Genomic DNA, 24,218 nt, shown 5'->3' with positions numbered 1-24,218 from the left:
GAATTTTAACAAATTTAACACATTTTTAAATTTGTATGCTTTTTTTTTTAAGATTTTATTCATTTATTCATGAGAGACAGAGAGGCAGAGACACAGGCAGAGGCAGAAGCAGGCTCCATTCAGGGAGTCTGATGTGGGACTCGATCCCAGGACCCTGGGATCATGACCTGAGCTGAATCCAGACGCTCAACCACTGACCTGCCCAGGCATCCCAGAAATATTCATTTTAGGCTGGTATATTATTTCAGTCATTGTCTCTTTTTTTTGACTCGTATAAAACACATAAAATTGACTATCTTAATCATATTTAAACACATAGTTTTGTAGTGTTAAGTATATTTGCATTATTGTGAAAGCTGTCATTTTAATGCACTGGTTTCCAGCCAACTTCTTTGTGATCTATTTATTCATATTACTGTGCATAGCAAGACTCTTAACTTCCTATAATTTTAGACACAAAAAGTGAGTAGCTTTTATATTGGCTATATAATGCCATTAATTACGTGTTCAGTTCATAAACCCATCCTTTAAAAGAATTGTAGAATAAAATAGTTTAGCTTTACAGTAGTGTTTCTTCTAAATTTTCTTTATAAATCAGAAATTTGAGGGAATGTATATATATATATATATAATTATAGTTATAGTTATCAACAGAGTAAACCAACCAGTTGCTGCACAAATTAGTGAAATTTGAAGAATTCTGAAAACTTTGCTAGAGGGAATCCAGACTTTAAGTTTATTGTTAATCTGATCAACACAATGCTCTCAGAAAATCCTTTTGCCAGTCTCTTGAGTGAGCTAAGAAGAGGAATGGGTCATGCCAACTGGCATCATATAATACAGAGAGAACCTGCTTCATTAGGTAAGAAAGTTGTGTCAGTAGGGTTAGGATGCATTTAAATAATCAAAGTTTCACTTTTTCATATATTTGTAAAATTAAATTTTGTTGTATATGAGGAAGTTTATGTTATTAAAGATACGGTGTGACTTTTAAATATAGTCTAAGAGAAACTTAAGTACTTTAAATGATATGGGATCAGAACTTTAGAGCAGAGTGATTTTAGAAATCAGGTAATCTAGTCATTGCCATCTTTTTTATTTGGTATACATATGCATTTAAGAAAATTTTGTTCATATCTTTGTATAAATATATATATATTATATATCTTCACTAATCTTTCTTATATTAAATATTACTATTGTTAACTTTTTGCATTTAGACAAAAAGAATATGAATACTAATTTTTTAAAATATTTTATTTATTTATTCATGAGAGACAGAGAGAGAGAGAGAGAGAGGCAGAGACACAGGCAGAGGGAGAAGCAGGCTCCATGCAGGGAGTCCGATGTGAGACTTTATCCCGGGACTCCAGGATCACACCCTGGGCCGAAGGCAGATGCTAAACCACTGAGCCACCCAGGGATCCCCGAATACTAATTTTTAATATGTCCCACCCAAGTAAGTCACCTGTGTACCCCTGAAAATCTCTGACTTCATCCTACATTCTTGTTTAAGGCTTCTCAGCAAGTTATGGATAGAAGCGATACTGTTGGTATCTCAGTTTGGTCCTTTGTTTTTCTATTTTTTTCTTCACATTCTTGCTATTGAAAGGGCTAATTTCCTTCATGAAATACTTTACTTTGAAAGTCATTATGTCTAGTGCATGATTGACATCTATTAAATGTTTGTTAAATGATTTTGTAGTAATACTCTCAAGAACACAAGTTCTCCCCAAAGCAACTAAGCTTCCACTTTTATTCAGCATTTCGTAGTTCCTGAGATTAGAAACCACTAAGTTTCTTTGCTTTAAAACATCCTTCAGGGCAGCCCCAGTGGCTCAACGGTTTGGCGCCGCCTTCAGCCCGCGGTGGGAACCCCAAGGCCCAGGGATCGAGTCCCATGTTGGGCTCTCTGCATGGAGCCTGCTTGTGTCTCTGCCTCTCTCTCTCTCTCTGTCTCTCATGCATAAATAAATAAAATCTGTAATAAATAAATAAATAAATAAAACATCCTTCAGCTTGTGATTAGAATCAAAGACTGAAAACCACCTTATTCATGTTCAACCCATCCTACCAACATCTGTATAATATAGGCCTTTCCTTCATATTAAATCATTCTTTGGATGTCACCAGGGAGTAGCGCTGGCCTAAGATGGGTAATCAACACAATTGCCAGGAGATGATCTTTTGCCAGAGTACATTTATCCCTGGTAATGGCTCCAAAGACAAGATTCTCCAGGACACATGTATTCTTACACACAAGCCTAAATCAATAGTCCTGGTTTTCCCCAGAAAATTTTAACCCAGATTTTAGCTTTCTCACAGAGCTCTAAGACAGCCTAGCTATTCCCCATCAGCAGCTTATCCTGCTCCTTTATACTTCCATCTTTACGCTTTAATTAGTTAAGCGCCCAAACATTTAGACACTGGGTATAGGCTACCTTATTGGGTAAGTGGTAGTGTGGATATAACATCCTTCCTCCTTTTCTCCCTAGGATTCCCACAACAAACAGGAGCAAACCCATGCTGTTCCCTGCAGCAGCCCCACATTTCACCCCAAGTGAGGCTTTTATACTCTTCTCTCACTTCTCTCCAGTTGGCTTCATTGAGGCCTGCTGTATCTGGGGCCTGCTGTGTTCATTCACCAAGGTAGGCCTACTTATCACAGAAAGATTGCCTCACTTTCTGATCTGTCTTCCTAGGGGATAATTATGAATCATCACCTTTTCCACTCTTAAGCTTATTTACCTCTTATTGATAACTCCTCCAGAGCTGGAACTATGTTATCTTCATCTCTAAGTTCTTACTTGAAGTGAGAACAAATTCTTTTACCATTTATGAAAGATTTTCATTCAGATTAAGTATTATATTGAATACATTAAGCTTGCCCATATCCTCTCTACTTAGGTACACTCAGGTTTGTTTATCTTCCTCCCCTCTCTGCCTGGCCTTTAAGGACAATTCCTATATAAGTGGAATTATCTATTTACTACAGTACTGGGATATATTCTTATTTTATGAATTCTTATCTAGAAATCTGAGTTTTTACTTTTAAAAATATGTAGTATTCTTATTTAAGAACAAATACTTGGAGAAATGAAAACTTCTATTTAAAAAACAGCATGGGGCAGCCCGGGTGGCTCAGCGGTTTAGCGTCTGCCTTCAGCCCAGGGTGTGATCCTGGAGACCTGGGATCGAGTCCCACATCAGGCTTCCTGCATGGAGCCTGCTTCTCCCTCTGCCTATGTCTCTGCCTCTCTCTTTTTCTCTTTCTCTCTTTCATTCTCTCTCTCTTATGAATAAATAAATAAAATCTTAAAAAAAAAAAAAACATCATGGGGCACCTAGGGTGGCTCAGTCGTTGAGCATCTGTCTTCGGCTCAGGTTATGATCCTGGGGTCCTGGGATTGAGTCCCACATCTGGCTCCCTGCAGGGAGCCTGCTTCTCCCTCTGCCCATGTCTCTGCCTCTCTCTCTGTGTCTCTCATGAATAAATAAATAAAATCTTTAAAAAATAAGAATAAAAAAGTAAAAGACGTCATAAGAACAATTGCAACGGGTTCCTAAAATATTTTAAAATATTAACAGATAATTAAAACATTTTGTTTTATGTAAGCTTTGTTATGTCAGAATCACAAGAAAGACCAGGAAGAAATTTTCTTTTCCAAAAATTGTGACTGCACATTTACATTGACCTTCGGTATGTAGAAGCCCTTCTGAGTTAAAGTGTATGTTTTCTTTCATTTAGTAAAGACTTGCTATTTTTTCCTTTTCAAGTGGACTTTCAAATTCTTTGGTTCTCAGATTTTGAATTTCACATTGTTCTTTTGAGCATAATGCACAGAACTACAGCAAAGATGACAAATGTCTAAATTCTTTCAAGTAGTATCAATATGATTTAATTATATTAGTTTCACTTTGCTTTGCTTTAAGAAAAATAAATTAGATAATGTGTTTAAATGCCATACCACAATATTATTTACTATTAGGATATCTAATTGTATATGAGCCCATATCTAAGCACAAATGAAAATTGCATAGTTAGGTAGTTAGTACGTTACAGTGCCTTATCCATTTATTAAAGGTAGGTAAGTACTTACCTAAGTCATAATTGTGACAGGAACACTAAGCTGTAATTTAAAAGATCACTCTTTAGTGAGTCTTACTTTATTTTTATGCTATCTAGTTCATATATATTTTCCACTGGGGTCATATGAGATTTTTAAAAGATAGCCATAAACTTTTTATCTCTTACCAGTCTTGGGATAAAAGGGATTCAGGCATTCCTAGTATGAGATCAATATGTTGTAAATAATCCCAGGAAATACTTACCCTGCTCAGGTGTCCTAAAATATTCCAATGTAAGAGGAAAACTTCATAAATTAGAATCCTCATACAAATATTACCAATGGTGCTATACAAATTGGAGTGAGAAATAGAATAGGTTAGGGTAGATGATTTCACATCAGGTGGGCCTAAAGGTGTCTTCACTGGAGGGCTCAAAGACATGTTCTCTGAAATATATGCGCTATTAACAATTATATGTTTGGACTCCCTGCAAACTGAAATGATTGTAGATAATAGAAAAAGTCAAGCATAATACTCAAATTTTAATGGAAAAGGGAGGAACTGGAAGATCACACTTTGGTTAGTCTTCTTCTTTGAAATACTATGGTGTTAATCTTTGAAAAGCAATAACAACCAAAAAAATCCCAAACAACCACAACAAAACCCCCTAATTTACAAGTCCACAGAGGGCGGCCACATATCTATCATCCAACATGGATTTGTGAAAAGCAATCTTGCTAAATAAACTTATTTTACTCCTTAAATAAATGGCAAAAAAGAAGTGTAATAGTAGATTTGGTTAGATATACAATCATTGCTGACCCTGTGCAAAATTGTGATTTAGAGAAAATTCAATTATCTTCTCCAGGTATTGTTTAATATATCTAGATTACTCATAGATTTGTACTTGCCACATACATACAATTGCAAATTCTGATTCATTCACTTAACATTATATCATAAACTACATACTCCTATTTCTTTTATGTGAGCAGGTTACTAAGGAATCTGAACTTGGTTGGGGTAAGAACTAAAATGCTTTCTTTTTTTCTAGACATTGTTCCACTATACTATGTTCCCCCAGGATAGATTCCATACTTTTCTGGTCTTCTAAGTTATTCAAAATCTAGCCTAACCTAGTTAAACTTCAGTGTTTTAAAACCTCCTCCATTGCTATTTAGCCTTGTAGCCACAGGGACTTGAAATGAAGAGTATAGGGAGTATAGTCAATTTTTCACTCATTCTTCTTCTCCAAACCTAAAGATTGGGTTGTGGAATGTATGGTTCTAGGATATTTTTTCTTCTTTCCTTCTTAAGGCAAACTCTTCTGGGGTTGGGAACTTAGAAGTAGGACTAGAGAAGAGACAAATCTTGCTACTTGCTACACTCTATGTTTTCGTCATCTCTGCTTTTCCAGTTGACATTGGTTGCCATTAATGCCCTTAACTGTTTCTCACATGGCATGCATTCTTAATTTATTCAGTAAGTTAAAAGGGGCATCCGTTTTGTGCCAATTCCCTGAAAAGAAAACTCTGGCTCCTCACTGCTTGTATCTCCTTTATTAGGAGGCCTCCCTTTAGAATGGAATACTGCAAAAGCAATTCAAGTTGCCATATCTTCCTAGTGTCATTTGACCTGTAAGTAATTCACATATCATCTCTTGTGTGACAATCAATGTCCCCAACATAATGGGCACACATAGACCTATCAGCCATCATATCATCACAGGATAATGAGATTTAAAATGTTAGCCAATGCCAACGCCCTTTATTTATTTTTTAAAATATTTTATTTATTTATTTATTTATTTATTTATTTATTTATTTATTTGAGAGAGAGAGAAAGTGAGGGGGGAGGGAACATGAGCAGAGGGAGCAGCAGTGGGAGAGAAAAAGAGAGAAAATCCAGAGCAGGCTCCATGCTCGACAGAGGGCTGGATCTCAAGACCCAAGATCATGATCTGAGCCAAAATCAAGAGTCAGATGCTCAAATGACTGAGCCACCCAGGCACCCCTCAGTGTCCTGATCTTTGAAAAAGAGCTAACATGAGATAACCCTACTTTACATGATTGTTTTGAGGATAGATTCATATTAAGTGCTTAAGATATTGTCTGATACATAGTAAGTATTCAATAATAAATTTTAGTTAATATGAGCATATTATGCATAATATGCATCAGCATTTTGTGAATTTGGTTAGCTTAAGTGATCTTTGGGTCATTTATAAAATGATTTCTGACCTCTGGAACCGATCACCAAATAAACGACTTTACCACATTAGGCCTTTTTTTGTAAGGCAGTTTGCCCTCGGTGATCATGCCTCTCTATCTTATTATGCCCTTTAAACTCAATGATTTTTAAAGATTTCTCCAGTTTGCCTGTTTCTTTATCTGTGCTTACATGTCTATGTTTTCATCTCAATTATAATTACATCTCATGTCTTATAAGAAACACTTATTCAGGGATGCCGGCGTTGCTCAGGGGTTGAGCATCTGCCTTTGGCTCAGGGCGTGATCCCAGAGTCCTCTCTCTCTGTGTCCTTCATGAATAAATAAGTAAAATCTTAAAAAAACAAAAAAACAAAAAAAAAACCACTTGTTCTTAAAAAGGAAAGTGATGGGGACAAAAGATGATTTATGAAGATGGTTTTCCCCAGAGGTGTGAATGTATTCTTTAATCAAACATTTTTATGGAGGACTGCTATATGGCTAACCCTGTGCTAATTGCTACAGATACAGAGATTTTTTTTTAGAAGATTTTATTCATTAATTAATGAGAGACACACAGACAGAGGGAGAGAGAGAGAGGGAGAGAGAGAGGCAGAGACACAAGCAGAGGGAGAAGCAGGCTCCTTGTAGGGAGCCTGATGTGGGACTCGATCCCGGGTCTCCAGGATCAGGTCCTGGGCTGAAGGTGGCGCTAAGCCCCTGAGCCACCCGGGCTGCCCCCAGAGATTTTTGTTTTAGCTTTTTCTCAATTACTTATAGTGAGCATCTATCACACTTAAGAATCTGTATGACTTCAAATTCTGTTGCAGTATTTTATTTTATTTTATTTTATTTTATTTTTCTGTTGCAGTATTTTAAAACTGAGCCATGAAATCAATTCAGTATGTTAAGACCAGAATTAGAACAAAAGGAGAATAATACAGAATAATAAATACCAGAGTATGTTACGTGGAGCAAAGTTTGACATTGCTTCATGAAATTTTATTTCAGTGTGTACTGGGGTGAGGTTGTGATTAAAAGTATGTATTTTGTGCTAGATAGGTCTGAGTCAATAAAGTTCGTAAGTCACCAGTGGAAAAGACATTAACCAAAAAGTGATTATAACAGCAATAAATACTATACACAGAGTAGAGCCTACTCCACTCAGGGAAATGGGTGAAAGATTGTTTTCTGGAGAAGATTCGTGAGCTGTGTCTTAAAGAATAGGCAAATTGGAGTCAACGTGGAGTAAAATATTCTCAAAGGATTAGCATAAAGGAAATAGCACAAAAATCCTGTGACTAAAGGAACTAGTAGCAGCAAGACAGAAGATATAAGTAAGAAAAGGGAACAGTTTAAGAAGTTTTCACTCTTCACCATACTGAGGAGTTTGGATTTCATATTGAAGTGACAAAATTTAATTTCTGTTTTAGATGGAACATTCGACAGCACTGTGGATAATGGATTTGAAGAGAGTGACAAGAGGTAGAAAGTAGAGAACTGGAGGCTTGGAGAACAATCAGGAGGCCTAATGAAGCCTATTATAATGAGGAGAAGAGATTTAAAAAGCACGGAAGGGATGGAAAACAAAGAACTGGGGACCTATTCAGATGTGAGGGGTAAAGAAGAGTCTGATACCCAGCTTTCTGGCTTGAATAACTAAGGCAATGCTAATAGTCTTCCCTTAGGAAGTATAAAAGTGCTAACGGAGGGCAGCCCGGATGACTTGGTGGTTTAGCGCCGCCTTCAGCCCAGGGCCTGACCCTGGAGACCCGGGATCGAGTCCCACATCAGGCTCCCTGCATGGAGCCTGCTTCTCTCTGTGTGTCTCTCATTAATAAATAAATAATAAAAGATATATTTTTTTAAAGTGCTAATGGATAGTGCTAGAGTGATCAGCTAGGAATAATCAGCATTTAATTTGTACCTATATAGATCATGTCAGGCATTGAGATAAGTGTTACAACTGAGGGTGTGGGTGAAGGAGGAAGGATAGGGGAATAAGACATACTCCGCAAGGAACATAGAAAAATGGTAAATTCAAGAATAAGTGGTGAATTATGGTTTCCATGAAACTTTCTGTATATCATCTAGCTTGAACTGATTTTTTCATTTTCTAAACCTGTATTACATAAATTTACTACACAGTTAAGCATACACATTGTATATTAATTATTTTCTTATGTTTTATCTTCCTAATACATTGTAAGATCTTTATAAAGAGGGATAATTGGGCAGCGCGGGTGGCTCAGCATTTTAGCACTGCCTTCAGCACAGGGCCTGATCCTGAGGACCTGGGATCGAGTTCTGTGTCAGGCTCCCTCCTGCGTGGAGCCTGCTTCTCCCTCTGCCTGTGTCTCTGCCTTGCTCTCTCTCTCTCTCTCTCTCTGTGTCTCTCATGAATAAATAAATAAAATCTTAAAAAAAATAAAGAGGAAAAAATAAAGAGAGATAATTATGTTCCCTTCATATTTCCTTCTTATTGGTATCAATAATAAAGGACATACCACATCTAAGAGATGGATTACAATTTCATAGCCATATAGAATTCTGTATGATAAAATACCATACCACCCCTTCAAGGTTCTTTTTTTTTTAAAGATTTTTATTTATTCATTCATGAGACACACACAGAGAGAGAGAGAGAGAGAGAGAGAGGCAGAGACACAGGCAGAAGGAGAAGCAGGCTCTATGCAGGGAGCCCTACGTGGGACTCGATCCTGGGACCCCAGGATCAGGCCCTGGACTGAGGATGGTGCCAAACCGCCGAGCCACCTGGGCTGCCCCTCAAGGTTCTTTAGTATGTTTAAGGAGAGGGAGATTTGACCATCTGCTATTGAGCATTTGCCCCTCATTACCACTCATCATATCATGGGGTATACTCACTTAGCTTCTGTTTCCCATCTAGAACTCTGAGGCTATGTTTGATGAAATGATATTGTTACTTCTGCCACATGGATCTCAGTGAAAAGTTGATAGGAGGAAAGCACATTTCCCATTACTCCGCTTTCATTTTCTTCCACACCACCAATACAAAACCTGTGTATATATATACATATATATGTGTGTATATAAAATGCTTTGTTGAAGAGTTGGGGATGATTAAATGAAGTATAATTGCTGACTCCCTATTTTATTCTCCATCCCTATCCTGTGGACCATCCAGGTAAGCCTACTCATACAGGATGATTGAAGAACAGGGTAAGCAAATAGTGACTGTTTCTATGGCTTCTTTCCAAGTACTGATAGTAAGGAATAATACATCTACAGGGAAGACCATGTAGATGTGCTACCCCATGATTTTTTTCAATGCTTACTTGACCAGAATCAGGGAAGAAGTAGCAGTATTACCCAGAAACTTCCTTCCTCAGAACTGTAAGCTGTAGTTAGCTGTTTCATATGTAAGTTTATTCTTATCCTTTCTGGCATCTTTTACAGTACAGAGACATAATGTCATTGTCCTCTTATGACCTAACTCTTAATTCCTGTTTATTTCATTTTCATGTAGTTTTTCCTTATTATATTGTCATTACCTTAAGGTGGTATTCTGTTGTCAGGAATATGCAGAGTATAACTTTGAGACCTTAAACAGTTCTTGGTTTGGTTCCTTCTGTGTTCTAAATTTTGTCTTCTTCTGATTAAAAGAATGTCATCATTCCCCAGTTCTACCCACTTTTCCTTCTTGATTTGTCTCTTTCCAGAAGGTGTAACTCTCCAAAGTCTAGCTGTTTTATACTGTTCTTCAGAACTTTCTAACTTAAACTTCCTGATTATTTGACCAGTAGAATTCAATACTGGTCAATAATACATTATTTCTTCATAGTAATTCTTCAGAAGTTAATTTTTATGCATATCCCAGTTCCTAGCTTTCTTGTCTTGAGGGCTGTGGCCCTCCCTTCCTCAGTGAGTCCTTTCTTTAGGTCTCTCACTACAAATCTGCCCATTGCAGGATATTTCCCACCAAAGTCTTTGAGTTTCTCCTTTTTTTTTTTTTTTTTAAATCCATAGAGACACAACTAGAGAGAGAGGCAGAGACACAGGCAGAGGGAGAAGCAGGCACCATGCAGGGAGCCCGATGTGGGACTCGATCCTGGGTCTCCAGGATCACGCCCTGGGCTGCGGACGGCACTAAACTGCTGTGCCACCGGGGCTGCCCTCTCCTTTTTTTTTTTTTTAAGATTTTTATCTATCTATCTATCTATCTATCTATCTATCTATCTATCTATCATCTATCATCATCATCATCTATTCATGAGAGACACAGAGAAAGGCAGAGATATAGGCAGAGGGAGGAGAAGCAGGCTCCATGTAGGAGCCCAATATGGGACTCGTTCCCAAAACTCAGGATCACGGCCTGAGCCAAAGGCAGACACTCAGCCACTTGAGCCACCCAACTGTCCCAGTCTTAGAGTTTCTCAGTCTAGATTTATGTTCTGGTGTAGATAAACAGAAGAGTTCCAGGGTAGACTTTAGATTCTAAGTCTGGTAACTTCCAAGATTTCTGTCAGTATGTTACACAGATAAACTTCCTCATGGGGTACCTGGGTGGCTCAGTCTATTAAGCATCCAACTCTTGAGTTTGGCTCAGGTCATGATCTTGGGATCCTGAGGTCATGCTCTGCACTGGGCATGGAGCCTGCTTGAGATTTTGTCTCTCTCCCTCTACCCCTCCCCAGATCCCACTCTCACACTCTCTATCTTTCCCTCTAAAAAACAAAAACAAAAACAAAACCTCAAAAAAACCAAACACATAAAGCAACTTATACTTCCTCAAGTTTTCCTGTGGCTACCTATTAGATCCAAGAAACACAAACACACAAACACAGCTCCCAAGAACATATAATTACTGTCTAAATCCATATTAAGGAGAATATTTTTTCCTCAGTTCGATGTAGCTTTCAGATTCCCCTGCCTATAATAGAGATAGATTATTTGTCAAGTAGTTTCGGTTTCCTTTCCCTACTCTCCAACAAGGCACAGTGGCCTAACATTATTTAAAAGCAAGTCCCATTACAATTTCTAGACAAACAACAGAATTATGTTGTACCTGAGAATAACCATCTTTAGTAATGCAAAGATCCAGCACAGTTTTCTGTAATGTCTTATTATGAAAAATTTCAGACATATGGAAAAATTGAATTTTTACAATGAATTCCCATATATCCCTCAGTTAAGTATCAAATATCTTTCTCCCTCTCTCCTCCTCATTCATCTATCATCTATCCATTCATCCATCCATCTCTATCCATTCATTAGTCTTATTTCTTTTACGTATTTCAGAGCAAATTTAAGATACTAGTACTTTCCCCCCTATATACTTCATTAGCTTGAATGATTCAATATTCACAGATTTTTTTCTTTTGAGGAAAAATTTACACATGATAAAATATATAAACCTTAAGTGTACATTCCCAAGTTTTGGAAAATACACATACCTGGAATGTAAACCCTTAGCAAGACATAGACTATTGTCATCACTCCAGATAGTTCCCTCAATTCCTCCCTTCCAGAAAACATGGTTCTTTTTTTTTTAAAATATCTTTTATTATTTATTTATTCATGAGAGACACAGAGAGAGAAGCAGGCTCCATGCAGGGAGCCCGACGTGGGACTCGATCCCGGGTCTCCAGGGTCAGGCCCTGGGCTGAAGGCGGCACTAAACCACCGAGCCACCTGGGCTGCCAACATGGTTCTTTTTACATGATTTAATTTTGTTTGTTCTAGAACTTTACATAAATGTAATCACATAATATATGCCCTTTTGCACTGTATAATTCCATGTAAGGCTTCTTTCACTTAGCACGATACTTTTAAGACTCATCCATGTTGGGTTTTTTTTTTTTTTTTAAGATTATTTATTTATTTATTCATGAGAAACACAGAAAGAGAGAGAGGGGCAGAGACACAGGCAGAGGGAGAAGCAGGCTCCTTGCAGGGAGCCCGATGTGGGACTCAATCCTGGGTCTCCAGGATCACGGCCTGGCCCAAGGCGACACTTAACCGCTGAGCCACCCAGGCTGCCCAAGACTCATCCATGTTGTATCAGTAATTTGCCCTTTGTAAAGAATTCCTCAGTAGTGGGCAGCCCAGGTGGCTGGCTCAGTAGTTTAGTGCCGCCTTCGGCCCTGGGTGTGATCCTGGAGACCAGGGATGGAGCCCCACATAGGGCTCCCCACTTGGGGCCTGCTTCTCCCTCTGCCTGTGTCTCTGCCTCTCTCTCTCTCTGTGTGTCTCTCATGAATAAATAAATAAAATCTTAAAAAAAAAAAAAAAAGAATTCCTGAGTAGTATTACATTCTGTAGATATACCATAGTTTATTCTCCAATTGATAGAAACCTGGGTTATTTCTAGTTTTTGACTTTAATGAATAAAGTGACCATGAACATTCTTGTATAAGTCTTTTTATCCACACATATTTTCACTTCTCTTGGGTAAATACCCAAAGATTGAATTGCTGGGTCATAGTGTAGGTGTATGTTTAGTTTTATAAGAACCTGCTAGATCGTTTTCCAAAGTGATTATACCATTTTACACTCCCACAACAGTGCATGAGAGCTCTGGTTGTTCCACATCCTTGCCAGCATCTGTTTTCAGTCTTTTTAATTTTAGCCATTCTAGTGGGTGTGTAGTGCTATCTTTTTACTGTGATTTAATTTGCATTTCCCTGACGGCTAATCATGTTATGCGGTTTTCATGTGCTTATTGGCCATTTGTGCATCTTCTTTTGTGAAGTATATGTTCAAATCTTTTGCCCATTTTTAAACTAGGTAACTAGGTTGCTTATTTATCATTGAGTTTTGGAAGTTCCTTATATTTTGGAATATCAATCCTTTGTTGTATATGTGGTTTTTTATTTTTATTTATTTATTTTTTTATATGTGGTTTTTTAAAAAAAGATTTTATTTGTTCATTAGAGACACAGAGAGAGAGGCAGAGACACAGGCAGAGAGAGAAGCAGGCTCCATGCAGGGAGCCCGATGTGGGACTTGATTCCAGGACTCCAGGATCATGCCCTGGGCTGAAGGCAGACCCCTAACCGCTGAGCCACCCGGGCATCCCGTATATGTGTTTTTTTAAAAAATATTTATTTATTTATTTATTTATTTATTTATTTAAGGGAGAAGGAGAGCAAGAGAGGAAATGAGTCAGAGGGGGTAGTGGCAGAGGTAGGAGGGAGAAGCAGGCTCCCCACTGAGCTGGAGCCTACTGACATGGGGCTCTGATCCTAGGAACCTGGGATCATGACCTGAGCCAAAAGCAGACATTTGATCAACTGAGCCACCCAGGCACCCTGTTGTATATATGTTTTGCCAATATTTCTCCCAGACTATGGTTTGCCTATTGATTTTCTTAATGCTGTTGTTTGATGATTATAAATTTTAACTTTAGAAAAAAAATTTTTAATTTTAGTGTAGTCTAATTTATCAATTTCTTAATTTATAGTTATTACTTTTTATGTCCTGACTAAAAATCCTTTACCTACCTTTGAGTCACTAAAATATTCTCTTATGTTTTCTTTTTTTAAAAAAGATTTTTATTTATTTATTCATGAGGAACACATAGAGAGAGACAGGCAAGAGACACAGGCAGAATGAGAAGCAGGCTCCTTGCGGGGAGCCCAATGTGGGACTCGATCCTGGGTCTCCAGGATCACGCCCTGGGCTGAAGGCGGCGTTAAACCACTGAGCCACCCGGGCTGACCTTGGTGCAATTTTTATTTTTTATTTTTATTTTTTTTTAATTTTTATTTATTTATGATAGTCGCAGAGAGAGAGAGGCAGAGACACAGGCAGAGAGGCAGAGAAGCAGGCTCCATGCACCAGGAGCCCGACGTGGGACTCGATCCCGGGTCTCCAGGATCGCGCCCTGGGCCAAAGGCAGGCGCCAAACTGCTGCGCCACCCAGGGATCCCCTTGGTGCAATTTTTAAAGTGAAAATTTTTCCTTTACTTTGGCTGAGGTCCCAAGCATCCTTCCTTGCTGGCCTCTAAGTAGAAGGGAGGCAAAAACCAGATCCAAGTAAATCCCCAGGGATTGGGTAGAGGTGGGCAGCTCAGGGATTGAGCAGAATGATTGTGTCCCAGTTATATACTTTGATTGGAATAGGACTCTGTGGCAACCCACAGATTTTTTTTTACCCAATTATTATATAAAGCTGTCTTGGCCTTTGGTACATGCAGAAGGTTTTGGTACCATTCAGCTTTATTCACTAAAAAAAAAAAAAAAAAAAAAAAAAAAAAAAAAAAAAAAGAATAATAGTAGTTGCCACAGTCAAGTATTCTTCATGCTTTGGGAATCATGCTATTTAATTTTCTTATATTCCCTATAGTTGGAATAGTGAGTTTAGTGCAAACACAAGGCACTCAATAAATTATTAGCTAAAATTGGGCTCATTCTTAATCATGACATTAGAGTGTTAAAAGAAGCATTAAAGTTCATCTAGTTTAATCCTCCATCTCATCATAAGGTTTTCCACTAAATATTAGCTTACACATTATTACTATAGTGATAGGACCTTCACAGACTTAAACATCTAGAGCAGCTCATTCCATGAATTCCTTCCAAAATCCATTGAAAGAAAACTGTAATTGCCTCCACAAAGGGATAAAGAAGACTGTGGTCCAAATATAAGATCACTGTCATCCCCATCACATAATTTATAGGACAGTCAGACAATGAGGAAGAGCAGTTTAGGAAGACATAACTGCAAAAGTACAACTATTTCGTCTGATTTTTGATACTTCATTCTTCCCTCTCCACCAAGAGATTTTATTTCAATTAGATCAAATGCTCATAGAGGGAGTGTAATACTTGTACAGTATAGAGAAGTCCTAAAATGCCTAATTTATTTAGTGTCTACAAGTGGTTAGGGTTGAAATAATAACTTCTGATTGATTGATTTTGAAGTCTGCCTACCAACTAGAACATAATTTGTGCAAACTTGGACACTTAACCCTTCATATTTCTCCCTAGCCTGCACCCTGCCATTTCCCCATATAGACTCTTAGCAAGGAAGGAGTTAAAAGCACATCTTATAAAATTGTAAGTTTTCTAATATTTCAATAGAATAAAAAGAACCATTTTATGATTCTATTAGGCCAAGACCAATACATACTTAAAAGTTCCAGATGTTCAAATGTTTTGTGTGTGTGTGCCAGTCAGATCATGCTATTTATTTCCAATATTTTAAGTGAGCTTCATCTTGATAGGTGTAAAATGCAGCTTATTCCTCATTATAATGATGATGTATGTACTTTTAACCTAGGAAGAGCTTCATTCCTGGTTTAGTTAGTCAGTGATATCCTAATGCTCTTCTAAGTGTTTATATACCACCTGGATTTACTTTTTGCAAGATGATATCCATAGTAGCTGTGTGGGATATGGAAACAAGAACAAATATGTATTCATGTCAGTGAAATAATCGGAGGAGGTTAGAAGATAAACAGAAATAGTATGTTATTAAAGATAGAAGGAGGACCAGGAGTTGTGGCAGGATAGGCTCATTGGAAATTGCCTCTTGTTTTAATTATTATATTTTAGTTTATTAAGACACTAGGTATTAGCATAGTTCTAACTTTCACCCACAGAGTGACTGACTGGTTTCAAATTAATATGATGTAAGCTGCTTGGGAGTTAGAAACATGTTTCTGTGCGTTTGTCTAGGAAACCCATATTTTGGGTTTGCATCTGGGATAATAAAATAATTTCATAGGCAACAACTTCACAAGCATATTTAAATTCCGAGCTCAAACTACATATTGAATCTTTTATGAACCCAATTCTAAAAAGTGACTATTAATGGCAATATATTTGCAACTAGACTTTTAGATTTTAACTTCTAACTTTACATTCTGAAATTTCATTCACTATAGACTGTTTTAATTATCAAGTTTTTTAAAAAAATATTTTATTTAGGGATCCCTGGGTGGCGCAGCCGTTTGGCGCCTGCCTTTGGCCCAGGGCGCGATCCTGGAGACCCGGGATCGAATCCCACGTCGGGCTCCCGGTGCGTGGAGCCTGCTTCTCCCTCTGCCTGTGTCTCTGCCTCTCTCTCTCACTGTGTGCCTATCATAAATAAATAATAAAAAAAATAAAAAAAAGATTTTATTTATTTATTCATGAGAGACACACAGAGAGAGAGAGAGAGAGAGAAAGAGAGAGAGGCAGAGGGAAAAGCAGGCTCCATGCAGGGAGCGGGACATGGGACTCTATCCTGGGTCTCCAGGATAATGCCCTGGGCCGAACGTGGCGCTAAGCCGCTGAGCCACCCGGGCTGCCCTAATTATTGAGTTTTTTAACTTATAGTTGTTTCATAGTTTTATTTTATTTTATTTTATTTTTTTATAAAGATTTTATTTATTTATGAGAGACACAGAGAGAGAGAGAGGTAGAGACACAGGCTCCATGCAAGGAGCTCAACGGGACTCGATCCGAGGTCTCCAGGATCACACCCTGCAGCGCTAAACCAATGCGCCACCAGGGCTGCCCTGTTTCATAGTTTTAAAATTATTTTTTGTTTACAAATGTCATTTGCAATTTAAGAAAAGAGTTATAAATTACATTATTGGCAAGTAATTTTAAAAAACTGGGAAGTTTTGAACTATTTCTACCACTTTTTCCCAATACATTGTGAATCTTATTTGACAGGATTGTCTTTTGATGCCCCATTAACTAATAAGTTTTCCATTAACCCCGCTATTCTGTTCTAATTTGTTTCAACTTTTTTTTTCAAGATTTTATTTATTTATTCATGAGAGACTAGGGAGAGGCAGAGTCATAGGTAGAGAGAGAAGCAGGCTCCCTTCAGGAAGCCTGATGCAGGACTCGATCCCAGGACCCCAGGATCACGACCTGAGCCAAAGGCAGACGTTTAACTACTGAGCCACCCAGGTGCCCCTGTTTCAACTATTGATAATACTATTTGTCAATCATTATAACAGAAGGGTAGATTGCAAAGTTTTTCAGATTAGGAGCTCTAACTCATAGACTTTTGTATTCCTTTAAATACTTATTTCCTTATAGAATATAACGTAAATACCTTTGTCTATTTTATTATTATATTTGGATAGATAAAAAATCTAGCAAAATCCACCTTTATTTAGGGTAGCTGAGCTTTTCTACTTTCTCTGTATCTGTCTTTATTTATTTATTTTAAAGATTTTATTTATTCATTCATGAGAGACACAGAGAGAGAGAGAAGCAGAGACACAGGCAGTGGAAGAAGCAGGGTCCATGCAGGGAGCCCGATGTGGGACCTGATCCCAGGACTCCAGAATCATGCCCTGGGCCAAAGGCAGGCGCTAAACTGCTGAGCTGCCCAGGGATCCCCATATCAGTTTTATTTAGTTTAATTAAAAAACAAAAGATTTTATTTATTTATTCATGAGGGACACAGAGAGAGAGAGGCAGAGACACAGGCAGAGGGAGAAGCAGGCTCCCTGCAGGGAGCCCGATGTGGGACTTGATCCTGGGACTCCAGGATCACACCCTGGACCAAAGGCAGGTGCTAAACCCTGAGCCACCCAGGAGTCCCTAGTTTTAAATTAATACATAATCTCCATTGCAACTAGATTGGCACCAGTGAAGCTCTTGGACTTGCTCAAAGATCATCTATTTTTTTAAGGTATATATATATATATATATATATTTTAATAATATATATAAATTTATGTATTTTATACATATATATTTTAGGGTGTATATATATAGCATGTATATATAAATTATATATGTATATATGTACATACATATACATATTTTTTTTCAAAGGTAGGCTTTTTTATTTTTTTAAAGATTTATTTGTTTGAGAGAGAGCCTAAGCAGGAGAGGCAGAGGGGGAGAGACTCTCAAGCCAACTTGGTGGATTCGATCTCACGACCGTGAGATTAGCCCTGAGCTGAAACTAAGAGTTAGAAGTTTAACTGACTGCACGACCCTGGCGCCCCTCAGCTATTTTTTATTCAAGAAAATTTTCATTGTGGCTTGATGCTTATATCTAGGAATTATTGTGGTGGGCTCTGTTTAAATGTGATGTTGTTTTCCTCTGTGGGAGGAAGTGGTGAATCTGACCATAAATTTTCATTCCAACAACATAGATTTGGTCAGCAACATGTTTCAATAGGAAATAATTCTTTCATTCATATAAGTGTCTTCCTTTTCCCTTCACTACTTTTATTCAAACTGAGGAACTTTGACCTACTAAATAGACATTCTTCCCTTAATGTAAAATAAACATCTTGAGATTCCTACTTAGAGAAACTTCATGAAATAAGAGAGCAAAGTTCCAGGGGCATAAGGTGCTAGAACAAACTATGAATTTGTAAATCCTTAAATCCAGTAACATTGTTAAAAGAACTTTGAGGGAATCCCTGGGTGGCTCAGCGGTTTAGCGCTTGTCTTTGGCCCAGAGCGCGATCCTGGAGTCCCAGGATCCAGTCCCACATCAGGCTCCCTGCATGGAGCCTGCTTCTCCTTCTGTGTTTCTGCCTCTCTCTCTCTCTCTCTCTCTCTCTCTGTCTATCATAAATAAATAAATAAATCTTAAAAAAAAAAAAAAGAACTTTGAACAAACTGAATAAATAGACGTAATAGTTAATTCAACTGTAGCAAGAAAACTCATTACAGGGGGATCCCTGGGTGGCTCAGCGGTTTGGCGCCTGCCTTTGGCCCAGGGATGATCCTGGAATCCTAGGATCCAGTCCCACATCAGGATCCCTGCGTGGAGCCTGCTTCTGTCTCTGCCTCTCTCTCTCTCTGTCCCTCATGAATGAATAAATAAATAAAATCTTAAAAAAAAGCTCATTATAATATTAGTAATATAGCATTCCTTATCAGTTTCTATTTACCACTTTTTTTTCTTCTCTTTCTTTTCTTTCTTTCTTTTCTTTCTTTCTTCTTTCTTTTCTTTCTTTCTTTCTTTCTTTCTTTCTTTCTTTCTTTCTTTCTTTCTTTCTTTCTTTTTTTTTTAAATATTTTATTTATTTACTCATGAGAGACAGAGAGAGAGGCAGAGACAGAAGCAGGCTCCCTGTGTGGAGCAGGACATGGGACTGGATTCCGGGTCTCCAGGATCACGCCCTGGACCGAAGGTGGCGCTAAACCGCTGAGCCACCCGGGCTGCCCTCTTTCCTTATTTTTATCAACTTGATACTTAATACAAATATTATGATTAGTGAGACTGGAGAAAAGGGAAACCTTTTCTCAACATTCAACATTGGAAATGTGAAAGAGGGTGGGGAGGGATTACAGAGCTAAGTGAGATTAAGATAAATCTTACTTTGTTAGCCTTTTTTTTAATATACAAAAGTATGCCTGTAGTCACAAACAAAAAAAAAAAATATATATATATATATTTAAGATTGGGATTTAGGGAAGCATTGACCATCTATCTGTAAGGTACTAGAGATTAGGAAACTATATGTTGTTTTTGTATTTTTTTTTTACAAGCTGGACTATATCTGGCGTGTAATAGATGCCCGCTAAATGTTCAGTGAATCAATCTGTGGTTCAATATAGTCATAATGGCCAAATTCAGTTTTAGAGCCATTATTTTGGTTCAAGGTAGAGCTTCTACTTAGGCAGGGCTGGCAATGTTTATGTAGGAAGCATGTCGGGCCAGGATTCAGCGCCAGTCGCGTGGAAGACAAATGGATTATTTTCCGTATGCACTTGTGCCCCACCTCACTGCACAAAGGATTTGGGCGATTAGGCGGAGTATGAAGTGAGCCTACCCATAAAGCTTTATCATACAAGGGTCACAAATATGTTAAGCATATTTATCTCATGCCAATCTAAGGACATATTTATCACGTTACATTTCCTTAGGTTTCCCCCCAGAGTGCATGTCCCCCCCCATATTTTTTATTGTCAATATAGCTATTTGTTGTCATGAATTCATTTAATTGTCATCATCAACGCGGACACGCCGTTTGATCCGTCGAAACCTTGCTCAGTCTAGATCCCAAGCGCTCCGTGAAGTCTCCGGAGAAAACGACTTGGGCTGCAGGCGGTGCTCAAAGCCACACCCACACGAGGCCTTAGGAAACCTGGGGCTTTCCCGGCCGCGGCTCAGCTGCAGGCAGCCCCGCCGCGCCGGAATCCCAGGGCCTGCGCTCCAGGCTTCCCCGTGGGAGGCGCGAGCTCCCGCCCGCAGCCAGCCGGGCCCGGGCCCGGGTCCGGCTCCCCGCGGGCGGGGCCTCGCGCCCTCCTCCCGCCCCGCCCTGGGCTCATTTGCATAGGGACGCGCGCGGCGCCCGCCCTGGGCTCATTTGCATAGGGACGCGCGCGGCCCCGGCGAGCGGGGGGGGGGGGGGGCGGGCGCGGCCGGGGAGGCGGCGCGCGCGCGCCCTGACAGCTCGGCCCCGCTCGCTCACTCGCTCGTCCCCGGCTTCCGAGCACAGCATGGCGGTCAAGGTGACTCCCAACTCTCTGCCGCTGCCTTTATTGCATAAGAGACATTCTGGGGACCTTGCCTGCAGCCCCCCGCCGCTTACCATTTCCTCCGTTGCCTGGTTCTTAGCTAGCGCGTCCTGGGGCTCCGGCTCGCGGGTGGGAGAGCTGCGTGGGGCTTGCACCGGAGGGAGAGGATGCCCGGCTGGGGGAGGGGAAGTAGGAGGGATTACGAGTTGGAGGGGCTTCGGGGGACCTCGGGCCGGTGGGGGGGAGAGCTGTGCCCTGCCCTAGGCGCCCGGGAGTGTGAGCCCGGCCTGGGGGGGCATCGGAGAGGGAGTAGGAGGAAGTGGCACGTAAAGCCGAGGCCACCTAAGGCATCTGTATATTGCAGTGGGGGAGGGGGCGAGCGATTGAGTAATTCGGAGCTTCGGCGGGGCCGGGGGCGGTGGTTGGCCTCCGTGCTGCAGGTGGCAGGATGTCGAGAGTGTTTGGAAACGTGGTAGCAGCTTTCGTATTTTAGGTTGGGTGGAGAAAGAGCGGAGACCATTATATTTCTGGATTGCGTTCGGTAGAGAAGAAAGGCTGCTAGGCCAGGCGATTAATTTGGGTGTTTCAACTTTCCTGTTGCCCCGTCCTTGCTGGGCCCTCTTGATTTGGAGGTGGGTTGGTGCCGTTGTGTTGCTAGTGGATGGGGAAAGTAAGAGACTGATCCTCCCTGCCTCGCCTCTCCAGTCCCGAGGAAATCTGGTAGATTTGCTGTGTTAAGGTCTTCACACCTGTACTTCCTCGCCTCTGTAGTCGCAGAGCTCCAATTTGACAGGTGTTATCAGTATTAGCACTTTGGGTTTGTTTTAAACTAAACGCCCTTATAAAAGATAAGAGCATTGATTGTTAGCTTTGAGAACTCTAATCTGAAGAGATTATTTGGTCTCTAGTAAAGTATTAACTTGGCTTTTTTTTCCTTACAGGTGCAAACAACCAAGCGAGGTGATCCTCATGAGTTAAGAAACATATTCCTACAGGTAAATTGGCTTGTGTAGCGTGTTCTTTTATAGGGACGAAATAGATGTAAACTTAGTGCTTTTCAGGCCTTACCTTTTTTCATTTATTCTTAAAAACATGGATAGACAATATAGCTTATAATTATTAGGGTTTGAATACGGATTTTCCTTTTTATTAAGGTTTGATAAAATATTTTCCTCAAATTATTGTTTTTTTTTAAACATAAAGCATATAAAGAGCATTAAAAAGAACTTCCAGCTTCCCATAAGCACTATGATCAAAATTATATTTCAAAATGTATTGACGCTCGTGTGTGATTACTAGGTATGGTGATTAAATTTCTTTCTTGAAAGTTGCAAGTTTATAGTTTTCCTCCTTATAAGCATTTATTTATGTAATTTGTTACAGAGCTAGGAATATTATTGTTAATTTGTATGTGTCTTTTCTCCCTCTACTTACATTCATCAGCTTTTGGGGTTTTGTTACAAAATGCTACTGTCTGCCGTTCTTGCAAGGATCCACCTTCTAAGTTTTTAAGATTAGAGACTTGGCTGTAGACTTACAAAGCTGGCTTAGTTTTTTGTTTTGCTTTCTTTTCTTAAATTTCAGAAGTTCCTCAGGCAGGAAGTTGTACTTAAGAAATAGATAAAAAGGGAGACAAGCTAAGGTGTTCCACTAAATACAGTGTTTTTCTCTGAAATCTTCTTTTGAAAACTTTCTATTCTGGACCTGGGTTCTTATATAGAAACTATGACCTTGGTCAGGTCCCTCTTGGGGATTTGTTTCCTCTGTAAAATGAGAGGTGATCTCCAAGGTTCCTTCCAACTCCAGAAGTCTAGGATTCTATATTAGGAACAGATTCTAACATATGCTGATCAGCCTGGAATAGATGACGTTTTTATCTGAGACTTGGATTGCTTAAGCTATTGTTGGGGAAGAGGCTGCATAGATGACCATACATATTTGTAGTTCATGGAAAAGAATTAGTGAAAATTGGAATTTTAAATTTTAAAAATCTGATAAAAGGAAGCATCATTTCCAGAACATAAGTAGTTGTAATAGAAATGATCTGTTAATGGCTTGAAACTTTTATTCCTCACAAGTATTCTTAAAAATAGCGAAAAATATGTCTGTTAACCATACCATATGATTATTCTTAGTGGCTTTGTGAGAAGTTGGTGTGATATAGTCACTTTTTTTCTAGATTAGGTAGGCTTGGAAGAAATCATTTGAAATGATGCATGATGTAATGAAGGTGTCAGGAACACTGGGTTCAGTTCCCAGTCTTGCCTCTGATTGTTTTACCTGTAGGCTACCTGTTTGGCCTTTCTGGGCTTTATCTTCTCATGTGGGACTCAACTGAACATCAGGAAATGGGAATTGAGATCCTTTCAGCTTCATTTATTTATTTATTTTTAAAGATTTTATTTATTCATGAGAGACACAGAGAGAGAGAGGCAGAGACATAGGAAGAAGGGGAGGAGAAGCAGGCTCCATGCAGAGAGCCCGATGCAGGACTGGATCCCGGACTCCAGGATCACGCCATAAACCAAAGGCAGGCGCTCAACTGTTGAGCCACCCAGCTGTCCCAAGATCCTTTCAGCTTTATTATTTATTTGTTTTTTAAAGATTTTATTTATTTATTCATGACAGACACAGAGAGAGAAAGAAGCAGAGACATAGGCAGAGGGAGAAGCAGGCTCCATGCAGAGTCTGAATTGGGACTCGATCCCAGGTCTCCAGGATCAGGCCCTGGGCTGAAGGCGGCTCTAAACCTCTGAGCCACCCGGGCTGCCCTCTTTCAGCTTTAAAAGTCCTATGAAGGGGCACCTGGGTGGCACAGTCAGTTAAGCATCTGACTCTTGGTTTTGGTTCAGATCTGATCTCAGGGTCTGAGATCAAGCCCCATGTCAGGCTCCAGACCCTGTGGGCAGTCTACTTGAGTTTCTCTCCCTCTCTCTCTTTTCCTCTGCCCATACACTCTGTGCACATATGTGCATGCACATGCACGTGTGCTCTCTCTCGAATAAATCTTAAAATCCTATGGAGGGGTGCCTGGGTGGCTCAAGCTGGTTAAGTGTCTGCCTTCCGCTCAGGTCATGAGGTTCTGGGATCAAGCTCCATGTAGGGCTCCCTGCTCAGCAGAGAGCCTGCTTCTCCATCTCCCTCTGCTGCTCCCCTTGCTTATGCTTGTGCACTCTCTCTGTCAAATAAATAAATACAAATGTTTAACAACAACAAAAATCCTATGGAAAAAAAAAATCCATGATTCTGCATGGATTTGGTTTTTTGGAGGACAGGATAGAAATATAAGGAGAGAGCTGGAATTATGCCTAGCATTTTGATAACCTTTAAATCTTATTGTTATCATTTTTTTTAAGATTTTTAAGTAATATCTACACCCAGTGTGGGCCTCGAACTTAAAACCCTGAGATCAGGGGATCCCTGGGTGGCGCAGCGGTTTGGCGCCTGCCTTTGGCCCAGGGCGCGATCCTGGAGACCCGGGATCGAATCCCACATCAGGCTCCCGGTGCATGGAGCCTGCTTCTC

General features: G+C 39.6%; 1 protein-coding gene across 6 annotated transcripts in view; it reads left to right on the top strand.

The window, feature by feature from the left end:
• The window catches only part of SLC25A12 (solute carrier family 25 member 12), a 300,020-nt gene that overhangs the window by 180,706 nt on the left and 95,096 nt on the right, over positions 1 to 24,218 (top strand). For 3 of the 6 annotated variants that reach the window (XM_072751929.1, XM_072751928.1, XM_025994034.2), the window contains exon 2: positions 21,635 to 21,688. Coding sequence is in view for 4 of the 6 variants with exons in the window: in XM_072751928.1 (XP_072608029.1) it covers positions 21,635 to 21,688 (54 nt within the window). In the remaining 2 variants the exon portion in view is untranslated. Of the gene's footprint in view, positions 1 to 20,581; positions 20,823 to 21,046; positions 21,326 to 21,634; positions 21,689 to 24,218 lie in introns of those variants that run through there. The other 3 variants (XM_025994035.2, XM_025994033.2, XM_072751930.1) reach the window with 3 other exon arrangements.

Source organism: Vulpes vulpes, chromosome 3 (genome assembly GCF_048418805.1).
Source record: "Vulpes vulpes isolate BD-2025 chromosome 3, VulVul3, whole genome shotgun sequence".
Taxonomy (NCBI): domain Eukaryota; kingdom Metazoa; phylum Chordata; class Mammalia; order Carnivora; family Canidae; genus Vulpes; species Vulpes vulpes.
This window is presented reverse-complemented; position numbering and strand designations above follow the sequence as displayed.